Source organism: Macrobrachium nipponense, chromosome 23, assembly GCF_015104395.2.
Source record: "Macrobrachium nipponense isolate FS-2020 chromosome 23, ASM1510439v2, whole genome shotgun sequence".
Lineage (NCBI taxonomy): Eukaryota > Metazoa > Arthropoda > Malacostraca > Decapoda > Palaemonidae > Macrobrachium > Macrobrachium nipponense.
In genome coordinates this window covers 59322182-59336112 of record NC_061090.1, presented here as the reverse complement: position 1 = coordinate 59336112, position 13931 = coordinate 59322182, and the positions used below count along the sequence as shown (strand labels likewise).

The 13931-nt window shown below is 38.2% G+C and overlaps 1 protein-coding gene across 2 annotated transcripts in view; it reads left to right on the top strand.

Annotated features, from left to right (window-relative positions):
* The window catches only part of LOC135201177 (uncharacterized), a 38116-nt gene extending 24879 nt beyond the window's left edge, over positions 1-13237 (top strand). Inside the window, exons 8-14 of one of the 2 annotated variants that reach the window (XM_064230057.1) lie at positions 218-386; positions 684-844; positions 2280-2453; positions 5781-6029; positions 6371-6559; positions 7520-7726; positions 11356-13237. In XM_064230057.1, the coding sequence (XP_064086127.1) occupies positions 218-386; positions 684-844; positions 2280-2453; positions 5781-6029; positions 6371-6559; positions 7520-7726; positions 11356-11388 (1182 nt within the window). In that variant the 3' untranslated portion in view covers positions 11389-13237. Of the gene's footprint in view, positions 1-217; positions 387-683; positions 845-2279; positions 2454-5780; positions 6030-6370; positions 6560-7519; positions 7727-11217 lie in introns of both variants that reach the window. The other variant, XM_064230065.1, reaches the window with a different exon arrangement.
* The last annotated feature ends 694 nt before the right edge of the window (positions 13238-13931 follow it).

Sequence of the window (13931 nt, the reverse complement as noted above, 5' to 3'; positions counted from 1 at the left end):
CTAAGAATATTAGTGTTCATCTGAAAGGAGTAATGTAACAGGAAATGCCGAAAGAAGAGATCAGCTGAAAAAAAAATTTACGCAAAGCTTAGTCCAGATATTAAGGACAGATTTATAACCTTGATAAATCAAATACTTTGAACTGATGATGTATTTGTCCCTCTATGTTAATTTTCCCTTTCTTTGATTTTCTCCTTTGTTCGTCTTATTATCCTAGAATCTGGGAACGGTCGCCTACGAGACTCAGCATTACGAATCCGAAGAGAAGTTGGTCTCGTTCACTTACCGACCTCACCTACATGCCGACGGGATGTTCCTCCTGAACATACCTGGCTTGAGCGACATGACCATGGAGACCTACAGGGTCATCCACGATTTCAGGACAGGTGAGAGAGAGAGAGAGAGAGAGAGAGAGAGAGAGAGAGAGAGAGAGAGAGAGAGAGAGCATTTTTCGTAGTAACTGAAATTGTTAAGGAATTAAGATGTTTTTGGTACTTCGAGTCATTCATGATTTCATGACAGGAGAGAGAGAGAGAGAGAGAGAGAGAGAGAGAGAGAGAGAGAGAGAGAGAGAGAGAGCCACAGTGGGTATTGTTTGTGATAACTGGAAAGCAAGGTTGAGACACAGTTGCAGTCGTTTGGATTAATTCCTGGAAGCAAGACTCATTTTCCTACTTTTCCAGGGATCCAGTATATGATCAACGAGAAGACGAGTAACTGCACCATCCAGGGCATTCCAGTGACAGCCCTGGACGCCGCTCCTGCCGAGAACCAGCACATAAGGCTGCGTCACGCCTCGGAATTGATATCCATCGACCCAAATATCTTCATCTACAAAGGAACGGTCAGTGAGTCCTTCCTGAAGGGTAAAGGATTCCTGAATTTATTCTCAGGATACCTAAAGTTTTTAGGATGGAAATTAAGAATAGAATTTATTCTTAGGATACCTTTAGGCTGAAGGATTTTAAAGGTTCTTTTTAAATGTTCTCAGTTTGTTTGTCTAATTCTCTTGTGTAATGTTTGTATATATAAATATATATATATATATATATATATATATATATATATATATATATATATATATATATATATATATATATATATATATATAATATATATATATATATATATATATATATCCCTTTGTATACTATAACGGAATTCTCATTATTAATCACATATTTTTATAAAATTTGCCAATAAATCATTCTCATGTGAGGACACAGCTTTCTTTAGTTACACCCGATTTTTTATTTAATTTTTTATTTTTTTTGTTTTTTTTTGAAAAATTTTCCGTCCTCTAAATTCGGCTTGTGATATTATTAACTCGTTACAGCAAATATTTTTTTTAGAACTTTCCATTCATCATCCAATCTTGTAACCAGGATACAATGAGATGTTGCATGTGCAATTCTTTTCAATTTCAATAATGAAGTGGCTGCTGGTATTTGTATTTTTGATCGTAAAATATCAACCTTTTTTTAAAAGCTCTTCTCTTATCACTCAGTCTTTTCTCCCCTCCTATCTATCACCCAATCTTTTCTCTCCTCATATCTTTCACCCAATCTTTCCTCCCCTCCTGTCTATCACCCAATCTTTTCTCCCCTCCTATCTGTCACCCAATCATCTCTCCCCTCCTATCTGTCACCCCGTCTTTTCTCCCTCCTATCTGTCACCCAGTCTTTTCCCCCTCTTGTCTATCACCCAGTCTTTTCTCCCCTCCTATCTGTCACCCTATCTTTTCTCCCCTCCTATCTGTCACCCAATCTTTTCTCCCCTCCTATTTGTCACCCAGTCTTTTCTCCCTCCTATCTGTCACCCCGTCTTTTCTCCCTCCTATCTGTCAGCCAGTCTTTTCCCCCTCTTGTCTATCACCCAGTTTTTTCTCCCCTCCTATCTGTCACCCTATCTTTTCTCCCCTCCTATCTGTCACCCAGTCTTTTCTCCCTCCTATCTGTCACCCAGTCTTTTCCCCCTCTTGTCTATCACCCAGTCTTTTCTCCCCTCCTATCTGTCACCCAATCTTTTCTCCCCTCCTATCTGTCACCCAATCTTTTCTCCCCTCCTATCTGTCACCCAAACTTTTCTTCCCTCTTATCTATCACCCAGTCTTTTCTCCCCTCCTATCTGTCACCCAGTCTTTTCCCCCCTCTTGTCTATCACCCAGTCTTTTCTCCCCTCCTATCTGTCACCCAATCTTTTCTCCCCTCCTATCTATCACTCAATCTTCAGGATGCAACGATTAGTAGATAATGAAATGTTGTCTGTTTTGAATCCAGAGGCGAGTAAGAGGAATCATCAGCGACGTCTGGGTAGCAGAGAGAGGGACCAGGAAGGGTCAGTATTCTACCGTAGAGATCTACTTCTCCCACGAGAATTGGACTGTTGAAGTCGAGGTCTTCAACAAGGTCCGACAGGTCCCCATAGGAATCTCTTCCTACGTGGCTGATGCAGTGAGTATGACCAGAGTATATGACCAATTCTCAAATGCAGAGCCACGATGGCTGGATCTTATTATTATTATTTTTTATTATTATTATTTATAGTGTGGGGCTCTGGGTTGCATCCTGCCTCCTTAGGAGTCCATCACTTTTCTCAGTATGTGCGCTGTTTCTAGGAGCATACTCTTCTGCATGAGTCCTGGAGCTCCTTCAGCCTCTAGTTTTTCCAGATTCCTTTTCAGGGATCTTGGGATCGTGCCTAGTGTTCCTATGATTATAGGTACAATTTGCATTGGGATATGCCAGCGGAAATTATTATTATTATTATTATTATTATTATTTTTTTTTTTTTTTTTTTTTTTGCTCTATCACAGTCCTCCAATTCGACTGGGTGGTATTTATAGTGTGGGGTTCCGGGTTGCATCCTGCCTCCTTAGGAGTCCGTCACTTTTCTTACTACGTGTGCCGTTTCTAGGATCACACTCTTCTGCATGAGTCCTGGAGCTACTTCAGCCTCTAGTTTTTGTAGATTCCTTTTCAGGGATCTTGGGATCGTGCCTAGTGCTCCTATGATTATGGGTACGATTTCCACTGGCATATCCCATATCCTTCTTATTTCTATTTTCAGATCTTGATACTTATCCTTTTTTCCATTTTTCTCTTTCTCTTCAACTCTGGTGTCCCATGGTATTGCGACATCAATGAGTGATACTCTCTTCTTGACTTTGTCAATCAACGTCACGTCTGGTCTGTTTGCACGTATCACCCTATCCGTTCTGATACCATAGTCCCAGAGGATCTTTGCCTGATCGTTTTCTATCACTCCCTCAGGTTGGTGCTCGTACCACTTATTACTGCAAGGTAGCTGATGTTTCTTGCACAGGCTCCAGTGGAGGGCTTTTGCTACTGAATCATGCCTCTTTTTGTACTGGTTCTGTGCAAGTGCCGGGCATTCGCTTACTATGTGGTTTATGGTTTCATTTTTCGTATTGCACTTCCTACATATGGGCGAGATGTTATTTCCGTCTATCGTTCTTTGAACATATTTGGTTCTTAGGGCCTGATCTTGTACCGCTGTTATCATTCCTTCAGTTTCCTTCTTGAGCTCTCCCCTCTGTAGCCATTGCCATGTGTCATCGCTGGCTAGTTCTTTAGTCTGTCTCATGTATTGTCCGTGCATTGGTTTGTTGTGCCAGTCCTCTGTTCTGTCTGTCATTCTCCTGTCTCTGTATATTTCTGGGTCTTCGTCTACTTTTATTAGTCCTTCTTCCCATGCACTCTTTAGCCACTCGTCTTCACTGGTTTTCAGATATTGCCCCAGTGCTCTGTTCTCGATGTTGACGCAGTCCTCTATACTTAGTAGTCCTCTCCCTCCTTCCTTTCGTGTTATGTATGTCTGTCCGTATTTGCTCTTGGGTGTAGTGCTTTGTGTATTGTCATATGTGTCCTGGTTTTCTGATCTATGCTGCGGAGTTCTGCCTCCGTCCATTCCACTATTCCTGCGCTGTATCTGATTACTGGCAGTGCCCATGTGTTTATGGCTTTTATCATATTTATGGCATTGAGTTTTGACTTGAGTATCGCCTTGAGTCTCTGCATATATTCTTTCCTGATTGTGTCCTTCATCTCTTGGTGTTTTATATCCCCTCCTTCCATTATTCCCAGGTATTTGTATCCTGTCTCATCTATGTGTTTGATGTTGCTCCCATCTGGTAGCTTTATCCCTTCAGTTCTCGTTACTTTGCCTTTTTGTATGTTGACTAAGGCGCATTTTTCTATTCCAAACTCCATCCTGATGTCCCCAGATACAATCCTTACAGTCTGGATTTGGGTACCTATTTCCTTGATGCTCTTACCATACAGCTTGATGTCGTCCATGATCATCAGATGGTTGATTCTGTTGCCTCTTTTCTTGAGTTGGTACCCGGCATCCATCTTCTGTAGCACTTTTGTCATGGGAATCATGGCTACTACGAAGAGTAGTGGGGACAGTGAGTCGCCCTGGAAGATCCCTCTCTGATATTAACTCTGCTAGTCTTATTCCAGAGCTTGTAAGTATTGTATTCCAGTTGCGCATTGTATTTTTGAGGAAGCTGATGGTGTTTTCCCTCTGCCCCATATATTTTCAAGCATTCTATTAGCCATGTGTGTGGTATCATGTCGAAGGCTTTCTTATAGTCTTTCCATGCCATGCTTAGGTTGGTTTTTCCTTCTCCTACTGTTCTTCGTTACCATTTTGTTGTCTATCAGGAGCTGGTCTTTGTGCCCCTACACTTCCTTCTGCTTAATTATTATTATTATTATTATTATTTATTATTATTATTATTATTATTTTTTTTTTTTTTTTTTTTTGCTCTATCACAGTCCTCCAATTCGACTGGGTGGTATTTATAGTGTGGGGTTCCGGGTTGCATCCTGCCTCCTTAGGAGTCCATCACTTTTCTTACTATGTGTGCCGTTTCTAGGATCACACTCTTCTGCATGAGTCCTGGAGCTACTTCAGCCTTCTATGTGTTTGATGTTTGCTCCCATCTGGTTAGCTTTTATCCCTTCAGTTCTCGTTACTTTTGCCTTTTTGTATGTTGACTAAGGCGCATTTTTCTATTCCAAACTCCATCCTGATGTCCCCAGATACAATGATGGACTCCTAAGGAGGCAGGATGCAACCCGGAACCCCACACTATAAATACCACCCAGTCGAATTGGAGGACTGTGATAGAGCAAAAAAAAAAAAAAAAAAAAAAAAAAAAAAAAAAATAATAATAATAATAATAATAATAATAATAATAATAATAATAATAATAAGCAGAAGGAAGTGTAGGGGCACAAAAGACCAGCTCCTGATATGGACAAAATGGTAATGAAGAACAGTAGGAGAAGGAAAACCAACCTAAGCATGGCATGGAAAGACTATAAGAAAGCCTTCGACATGATACCACACACATGGCTAATAGAATGCTTGAAAATATATTATTATTATTATTATTATTATTATTATTATTATTATTATTATTATTATTTTGTTGAAAAGGATGCCAGAATTGTGCGAATTGATTTTATATTGAGTTTTTTAATTTTTTGTTTAAGTCACTTTTCTTGCACATCAATATAATCAATCAACATCCAAGTAGATATAGTAGTTACAGTCCAGTCAATCAGTGTATGGGTCTGTTTTAACTTCAGCCCAAATTTTCATAAATCAGTCAGCATCCAAGTAGATTTGGTCCCAGTGTATGAGTCAACCTCAAATTCAATATGCACAAAGCAGCTGCTGTATTCACTCTTTCTTCAACTACTCTCAAAGACCTTTTAGTCTAACAGCCTTCTTCCCAACGTCAGGATAACCCACATGAGTGGACTTCGGTCGTCCACACCTTCTTCTACGAGTACAGCGATGGCCATCCTTCCTGGCGACAGTTTGACATCTCTCCATGTCTCAACAGGATTAATCGCCTCTTCCTGATTCTAAGTCTTGAGGTTTCATATTCCGAACTGGTTCATTATAACCTGGAAGCAGCCAAAAACTCAATCAGGCGGGCCATAGCTGGAATTGCTGGAGTGTCACCTCTAAGGATCACAGACCTCTTTGTAAGTGCACACATACTGTATAGTTTGTAACTTTCAGGTAGTTCATACTGTATAAATAGATGCTGTCATTCTTGGAAGCACCAATGTAACAAATGCTGAAGATGTTTATTCCTGGAATATTGTTACCTTCACTGTCATTGTGCAGATGACATAATGTAAGAATTATAAATAGTTTCCTAAATTTTTCCCTCATTCTTGTCTATGGCTTATGCCAATCATTATCATGAGAAAAACAATTAATGATGAAATTTATGTATCAAGGGTTAACTATAGCCCCAGCCCCAAAGAAAAAAAAATGTTTAAACTGTAGTACCCCATCATATTCCTTCTTTTTTACCCAGCTGAGCAGTAGGCAAGCTACTGGAGAGGTTGATGTCTGGTTTGTCCTGCTGGAGAAACCTGATGTCACCGGACCTGTTATGACTCCCAGGCCTCAGCTCATGATGGCAGACGCCTACAAGCTCCTCCATGACATCACCCACAAGCACAATGTCTCAGTCAAGCTGGATCTCTCAGCAAAGAAAAAGTTGGTAAGTGAGGAAATCGCTTCAAGTAATCTAAGCAGTTGTTGCCAGTTGGTCAAAGCTCTGGAGTTCTGTAGTTGCTAAGTGGTAAGCTGATTTGGAAGTCACCAAATTGGTCAGTAGTGAATAATAATGGCATACCAAAACTCAGGAGTTCTCTAGTTGTTAAGTAGTAAGCTGGGTTGAAAGTCACTAAATTGGCCATCATTGAATAACTGAATGCCAATGTTCAGTAGTCCTTGAGTTGCTAAATAGTAAGCTGCGTTGGAAGTCACCAAATTGGTCAGCATTGAATAACTGGAATACCAAAGCTCAGGAGTACTCCAGTTGTTAGGTGGTGAAATTGTTTGCAGTAACATAACTTCAGGAGTTGTTGAGTTGGTTAGTGCTGTAATCCCTCTGTATAATGTGAATAAGGAAGAGATCAGAACTTATATGTAGTAGGTGATGAAGCCAATGAGTGACTCAGGGCCAGATGTTGCCAAGTTGGTAAGACTGGGGGGGAATCACAGCAAAGTAATCCAGGTGTTTTAACTGATCCACTGCCTCTGCAGTCTAGCATATGCTATGGTTACACAATTTCACCTTAAATTACTCATAGTTAAATAATCTGTTATACATTTATTTACTCTCAAATATTTTATGATATATGCATACAAAATGATGATACCAATCTTATCAAATCTTATCTTGAGGAACAGAACTGAAGAGTTCAAGTCAGAGGAGTAATGAATAATTAGTACTGTATATTGTTTTGCTCTTTAAAAATCAACCTGAAGATGATTTAGATTTATTGTAGATTGCTAGCGTTTCTTTTTCCTTAGAAATTTTTAAAATATTTACATTGAATTCAAGATGTATATATTACATGTGACATTTTGGACAGTTCAATGTTTTAGATGTTCCTCCTATAAGACTAATGTAAGTGAAATGATCATCAAACTCACTTCAGTGTTTACATTCCAGTTTGTCACAATCAAGCGAGGTTCTTTGGAGACAACGACTGAAGCTCTACACCCTCACATGAGGCACAGATCCATGAGGTACCTCAAGGCTGGCTATACGGCTGGCAGTATGGCTGGCCTAGGATTCTCCATGGCAATCCTGGGCACATGCGTTGGTATCTTCGTTGGATTTTTGCTTTGGAAACGTCATTCCTCGGTGCCCTACCAGGTAAGGTAGACTGGACAAATTTTCCCACCATTGCTTCTTCAAGACCCTAAGGCTCCTTAAGTTTACTCCACCACTGTGGATCCTTCTGCTTGTGATTGATCTAGCATGGAAGCCCTTATGTCATTTCTAAAAAATCTCGTCAAAAGTGAGATTGTTTTGAAATGGGACAGAACCTGCAGTGGCAGCAGTACCTTATCCTCCAGAGGCAACCTGTGATTCTGAACTCAAGCATTGGAGAATTGTTAATGAAAGTGTAACATGAAGAAGTTCCATCTTCCATCTTCAAGGACTTTCTTTGTCGTGGATGTTCAGGTACAGTGGTGCAACAACTGTTGCCATCTTTCTTTAAATATTGTAAAAGAGGTGATCTTTAAAAGGCTCTCCCTCTCTCCATTTCAAGGACGTTTGTTGTCATTGATATTAAGGTACTATGGCACAACTTTTGTTGGCCATCTTCCCTAACTTACTTTGTAAACCAGGTGATCTTTAAGAGGCGTTTGTGTTTTCATGTCCTCTGTCATTTGAAGAAATCTCTGCAATGGATTCGTCCATATTTCATTCACTAGACGAAGAACAAAGTTACTGTTAATGCCAGCAGACTTTTAAGTTTGAAGGGTGGATCTACATCTTTCTTTTCTAAGTGCATAGGCCTGAGCAGATCTCGAGGTCTTGCAACTACATTTGAGGAAGTTAGTTTGGAACAACGTCCCATTTTACTGGCTTACCGAAGGGCTTCTTGCAGCATTTCTCAAAAGGAAGTGTTTTTGCATTTTCCCAAGATTTGGAAAAGTACTCTGGCCTGTGTTCCACGAGGCTGGCTATTCATTATTTCTTATGCAACAAAAGTTCTATTGCTCTTTTCTTCTGTCTTTATCTTTGCTAAAGTCTTATCTGTTTTCCTGTTATGAAACTTTTTGTTCGGCAAGTAACTCAGTTTAGGAAACCCTTCTCACTCTAGTCTGGTTAACATGTTAACCACAGTGCCTGTGCTGGCAAAAGGCACAGCTTGATCTAATTTCTAAACTAAACAATCTCTCTCTCTCTATCTCTCTCTCTCTCTCTCTCTCTCTCTGCTTTACTATCTGTTATCTGACATTAGCTTCAGTTCCACGCTCTATTTAGATAATTTCCGGATGACTAAATGTTCCCATGACTCATATGATATCACTTTACTCCTGTGTTTTGATCTTTGTCTCTTCTCAAGTTAATCAGAGAATTATTTTACTTCCTAACTGTAGGAAAACCTCATATAACTATCAGTGTGCTGGCTCATGTACAAAGACCATCCTTGAATGAACTTGGTACAATCTCTAAAAAGTTTTGGAGTCCAGTTGACATTATGTAGAGCAATAATTTCATACATTAGAAACTTGTTTGTTTATGTGAGGTAAAGTAAGTTATTTTGAATAACTATAAATTCTGGCATTGTATTCTTTCAAATAAAAAAAAATGTGATATGCTCTTATAATCTTGCATTCCCAACTAAATTAACTCCCCCTTTTTCATATTCATGTTAATCTACAGATTAAATCAGTAAGTTGCCAATCAAATGTCAGCCTTTTCCAATTATTTATCCCTCCTTTTTCTGCTCTATCACTGTTGTGGACATTACTTTGAGAGCCACTGAGCCAAATGCTGATTTGTCCCTCATAGTTACACACAACTTTAGAAAGTGGTCTCGCCCGCTTACATATATTTGAGGAGGTTGAAGTCATTAGCCAATAGATTTGTTGATTTTTCCTCCTCTCTGTTCCTAAATGTATAGGGCTAAGCCCTCTTCCCTAACCATTATTTTTCTGTTTATTTTCATGATCTTTTGTCCACGAGCCAAACCCTACTGTTTATTTTTGTGATTTCTATCTAAGAACCAAATCCTCTGTTTTGTCTTCATGATCTATGGCCTAGAAACCAGGTTCCTGTTGCTTATTTTCATGACCTTTGTCCAGAAGCCAACTCCTCTGATTTATTTTCACGACTTTAGTCCAGCAGCTAACTCCCATGGTTTATTCTCATGACTTGTGTCCAAGAACCATATCCTTCTATTTGTGTTAGGTCTTTTTCTGAGAGCCAAATCTTGCTTTTTGTCTTCATAGACTTTCTTTTCCAAGAGCCATATTCTTTTTGTCTTCAAGACCTTTGTCCAAGAACTGCTCCCAGATGTTTATCTTCATAAGTTTTTTCCAAGAGCCAGACCCCAGGTGTTTGTCTTGACCTTTCTCTAAGAGCCCATTCCTGCTATTTGTCTGCATGACCGTTGTCCAAGAGCAGACACTATGCTGTCTTTTGTCCCTTATGACCTTTTTCCCAGATCTAAATCTTGTCGTTTGTCCTCATGGGCCTTTTTCCAATAGCCATATCCTTCGTTTTGTGTTAATGACCTTTGTCCAAGAGCCATATCTTGTTCTTTGTCTTTTTGACCTTTGTGTCCAAGAGCCAGATCTTGTTATTTGTCTTGATGACCTTTGTCCAAGAGCAGATACTATGCTGTTGTTTGTCTTCATGTCCTTTGTCCTAGAGCTAGATCTTGTTATTTGTCTTTATAACCTTTTTCCAAGAGCCAGATCTTGTTATTTGTCTTCATGACCTTTGTCCAAGAGCTAGATCTTGTTATTTGTCTTTATAACCTTTGTCCAAGAGCCAGATCTTGTTATTTGTCTTTTTGACCTTTGTCCAAGAGCCAGATCTTGTTATTTGTCTTTTTGACCTTTGTCCAAGAGCCATATCTTGTTCTTTGTCTTTTTTACCTTTGTCTTTGTCCTTTGTCTTTGTCTTCATGACCTTTGTCCAAGAGCCATATCTTGTCCTTTGTCTTTTTTACCTTTGTCTTTGTCATCATGACCTTTTTCCAAGAGCCAGATCTTGTTATTTGCCTTCGTGACCTTTGTCCAAGAGCCATATCTTGTTCTTTGTCTTTTTTTACCTTTGTCCAAGACCCAGACCCTGCTGTTTGTCATCATAACTTTTTCCAAGAGCAGGCACTGTGGTGTTTGTCTTCATATCCTTTGTCCAAGCACGAAACACTTCTGTTTATCACCATGACTTTTGTCGTCAAAGAGGTCGATCGATAAGCAACAAATACGATTACTCTCATTTTCAGCGGGTGATGGAGGTTTGGATACAGAGTAATGTTTCCCTTTTCCGTGGTTCTCATGAAGAACAAATACTATTGGCTTTTGATCTGTTTTAGAGTACAGTACAGTTTGAATTCTGAACAATATCTGTAAAGATTAATTATGTAGTACTTTAAAGATAAAACTACCAAATCCCCAAGGCTTTTAAGTAAACTGCATGTGCTTCCAGAACACCAGGCACTTTTAGAATGTGATCTCAGCTTATGGTTTGACATTTTTTACAAGCGTTTAGGGAATAAGACTTGATCAATGCACCGATTAACTTCCCGGCACTTGGCTCCACTGTGGTGCCTCCCTCCCTGTTCGTCCATTTCCTTCGTTCCTATCACATCTGTTCTTCCCCCCCTCTTGAAACGACAGGTCACAGACTGACGCCGTGGATACGTTGACCTTGATGGGCCGAGCATTCTCACGTGATCACGTGTCACAGACAAGGTCAGCTCATCGGGGGAGAGGTGACGGGACAAGGACTCTCAACTCTTTCTTCTTTGTTTGCAGTATTGCCACCAGATGGCAGTAGCGTCTAGTTAGGAATTTTACTCAAGACACCAGCAGCAAGCGAGCAAGGAGGGAGGCAGGCTGGCTGCTTCCTTTGTGCCAAAATGCTTCCGAAACGAGTCTTCGTAGTAGATACTCTTTACACGACACGACGGAAATTATTAGTAGTAATAATTATTATTGCAGTGACTTAGAGGATAAGGATATCCAAAAGGAACAGACAGAAGTGTTACACGTCTCTGTATAATGGTGATGGTATTTAAGTATTGTAGACAATCATATGTCTTGGTTCAGTAAATATATTATAAATTCTTTCAGGTTAAAATAGGTCACAGTTATTGCTCTGTACTGTCTACATTTATTGTAAATTCTTTCTGGTTAACCTGAACTTGATTAGTTTGCTGTGACAGAGTATTAGAAATCTGAGTCCCATGATTCCACGAAAGTGATTTTTCATCTGAATCATTGCCACGTCTGGAAAATCAGTTGCAGGCCCAAATTCAGCTCTCATTAATACAGTATTACTATTAAGTAGTAAGGCCATTGTATCCTCAAATGGTAATCTGATCAATCAACCCAGAGCTTGTTGACAGAAGAGTAAGAGTAACTGTACTTTATCATCTGGGTGAAACAGTCATTCACAAGAATGGCCATATATCATCATTTCTGTAAAACATTCAGGTGGCATTTATGTCGTGGAATCTACAGTCTTCCTCAACGGAAATTTAAAGAACAGTAAACTGATGCCATACGCATTTGATCTTATTGTGTTAACTGCGGCTAGTTGAAAGGAAATATTCAAGTCGTCAGAGCACCAGCTGAGAGAAGGAACAGGAGGAAGGTTCTGTCTTGACTCTTATAGTATTATTGCTGTTATTATTACTATTATTATTAGTAGGCTGTTCCTGTATACGTCAGCCATCCTTGGGAAAGGAAGAAGAAGGTACTACTCCCCTAGCTATTATATTATTATTATTGAGAGAGTACTACTATACTATGATTAAGAGAATATTGTTCTCAAGAGAATACCCATATGTGTAAAGAGAAAAAACTGCCTGGTGAGAAGTGTAACGGAGTAAAATACTGATGAACTGGTCGAAGGATCAATGATGTAAATATGTACACTAAAGAATTTAGCAGCATTAACCACTGTGCATTGCAAAGTCCTTTTTCCACTTATGTAACCAGGAATGTGAAACGTTAAATGGCATTAATAAGCAAAGAGTATTATATGTCACAGAGAAATTATTTTATTCCTTTTTTGGGTCGTTTATGTACAAGACATATGATAAATTTGTTAACAGTCTCCTTCTAGTCAATGTTCTGTTTATATTTTATTATTTTTATATCTTTGTTCATGTTTAGTCTCAGATTTACTAAGAAATGTGATGAACCGGAAGATATCAGCTTAGAATTGATGTTGTTAATGTTATATTATGTGGGAGTTGTATTTGATTTTATTTATTTATGTTTTCTTTTTACTTAAAAATAATTTCAGTCTTTTGATGGTGCTATATGTTCGATTAGCTGATTATTTCTGGTCAGGATATATATATATATATAGAGTCCTTTCTTTTTCAGACTTATTTTCACAACATTTGTTTTCCATTTCCCCACAAAGTCACAGAGCTCAGTTGTTTTAAGTCTTATCACAACAGTTGTTGGTGGAATTGAAATTATAGTCCATCAGCTTTCACCACACAATTGAGAGGCCAGTATTTCGACCTGCAGTTTCATTCAAAATCGTTGGTCCAATAATTATTTAGTATCAGTTTCAAGTGTTGGTGGAATGTTCATAGCTAAGGTATGTAAGGGTATATTGTTTACTGTTTTGCCTCTTAAGTACTTGCTAATTTGTCCACTGTTAATGTTTCCTCATATATATCTATATTATATGTAAATATATATAATATAACTATATATGTTATTTATATATCTTATATATATATATATATATATATATACATATATATATATATATATATATATATATTATATATGTATGTATGTATGTATGTATGTATGATATATATATATTGTATATTGTATGTTATGTATATATATATATCACCCCATTCTGCTATTTTCTACATCGGTCATCTTTTCTTCAACTTAGTTTCTTATACTTCCACGGTTTTTATATTTTTTATTTTTTGTCATTCGTCTTAATGCCTTGTTCATCAGCTGATGTCTTCTTCATTCCAAAACTGATGTTTTATTATTTATATAAACTGTTATAGTATTTATTATCGTAGAATGTTTTGTATATATATATTTATTCTGGTTTACTTTTCATTTTGTGATGCGAGGTTTTGTTTACCTTTGAGGAGGTATCATACGATTATCAATACCAGTAATATTCTCATCACCTATGAAAAATACTCCTCACGTGCCAAAGATGCGTCCTATGTACAGTAGGGGTCATGTAAAGGTTAGAGAACCCATTGTTTTTAAGACAATATTATACCACTTTGATTTATATATAGTATATACATATATATCTACACATATATGTTATATATATATAACATACATATATATATATATAAATCAAGGGGGTATAATATTGTCTTGAG